General features: G+C 52.0%; 1 protein-coding gene across 2 annotated transcripts in view; it reads right to left on the bottom strand.

The window, feature by feature from the left end:
- LOC102045350 (3-mercaptopyruvate sulfurtransferase) overlaps positions 1 to 1,632 on the bottom strand; it is a 4,500-nt gene extending 2,868 nt beyond the window's left edge. Inside the window, exons 1-3 of one of the 2 annotated variants that reach the window (XM_005421819.1) lie at positions 1,449 to 1,632; positions 1,100 to 1,178; positions 620 to 693 (exon numbers count right to left, since the gene is read on the bottom strand). In XM_005421819.1, coding sequence (XP_005421876.1) covers positions 620 to 660 — 41 coding nt within the window. In that variant the 5' untranslated portion in view covers positions 661 to 693; positions 1,100 to 1,178; positions 1,449 to 1,632. Of the gene's footprint in view, positions 1 to 619; positions 844 to 1,099; positions 1,179 to 1,448 lie in introns of those variants that run through there. The other variant, XM_014307380.1, reaches the window with a different exon arrangement.

Below are 1,632 nucleotides of genomic sequence, written 5' to 3'. Positions count from 1 at the left end.
ACGCCTCCTGGTACCCCCCCAAGGAGCGAAACGCCCGGCAGGAGTTCAAGGAGAGGCACATCCCCGGGGCGTCCTTCTTCGACATCGAGGAGTGCCGGGACAAGTCCTCCCCCTACGACTTCATGCTGCCCAGCGAGTCCCACTTCGCCGACTACGTGGGGTGCCTGGGGGTGAGCAATGACACCCACGTGGTGGTGTACGACGGGGACGAGGTGGGCACCTTCTACGCCCCCCGCGCCTGGTGGATGTTCCGGGCCTTCGGGCACAAGGAAGTCTCTGTGCTGAATGGTGGCTTTAAGAATTGGGTGAAGGAGGGGCACCCCGTCACGGCGGAGGTCACCCAGCCCGCCCCGGCTGTCTTTAAGGCCAGGCTGAACAGGGCCCTGGTGAAGACTTTTGAGGAGATGGTACAGAACGTGTCGTCCCTAAACTTCCAGGTGGTGGATTCCCGCCCCGAGGGCCGGTTTCGGGGGACAGAGCTGGATCAAGGTAATGGAGGTGGGACTGGCACCTGCCCCAGAATGGGATGAATGTCAATACTAGGCTGGGAGTAACAGCTCCTGACAGCCATCAGATTTTCCTTATGCACAGGCATGCCTCAGCCCGACTCATTGATTACCTTAAGGGATCCACAGTTGCACGTTCAGACCCCAGTGCCATCACTGAATGCTTTTGTTGCAGTTGGCTATAAAGCTGCAGGAGGAAATAGCAGAAAAGGGCTGCAGTCATTTGGTTCCATGATCTCCCATCCCACACCCTGCAGAAGTTCATCAAAATGCAAACATGGGAGGTGAGAGCTCCCAGGGGTTTGTTCAGGGGCCTATCTAAAACCAGCAGACACATAAAAACTATCAGTATTCATACAGGCGCCTCTCACCATAATGAGTACACAAGCAAAAGCCAAGGTTTTAGGTAATACAGTAACCCAAGGGACATTCTCCTTATCAGTCTGACTTCCAGCAAATAGAGAATTTGGTTGAGCTGATCTTTGTTCTTTTGCTTGTGTAAGAAAAGTCTGAAGCCTTTAGCAAATGTATGGGGTGTCAGCCTCTCTCTTTTAAGTGCCCCAAGTTACAGGAACAAAAACTGATTTTGTTACCTTGGTGAAACACTGGACACCCAAGTGGCAGGGGTGGGAGAAATCCTGTGCAGTGGGGACAGCAGGTACAGCAGTGTGCCTGGAATGAAATTGAAGTTGGTTAAAGGAGACCCTTGCTGTGTAATTTAAACCTTGGTGTATCCCAGAATAACCTCCCTTCTGAAAGGGTGTAAAGGAAACTTTCCTGACTGACCATTCAGGAGGCACTCTGGCAATCACACTCCCACCACCAGAGACTTTAACTGCTGGGACTAAAGCCCCTTCTCAGCAGGCAGTTCCACTAAACTGATGGGTACCCCACTTGACTACCTACACCCCCCGCACATACACTCAGACCAGGTTTTCTTACCGTCTCGAGCCTTGGTTTTCCTTAGCAGAGCCTCAAAAGTCTGGTTCCTTAAAGCAATTTATTAACAGTACAATAACAGATGCAGCCTGAGATCGTGCCTCCAAGAAGGGACCTAAACAAAGGAAGCACTGAACTTTTATACCCTCCCAGTCTCTGTGTGACAAAGTCCTGGCTCTTCCTGCTG

Source organism: Geospiza fortis, unplaced genomic scaffold (genome assembly GCF_000277835.1).
Source record: "Geospiza fortis unplaced genomic scaffold, GeoFor_1.0 scaffold173, whole genome shotgun sequence".
NCBI lineage: Eukaryota > Metazoa > Chordata > Aves > Passeriformes > Thraupidae > Geospiza > Geospiza fortis.
Note: the sequence above shows the minus strand (reverse complement) of the source record. Positions and strands in the feature narration are given on the sequence as shown.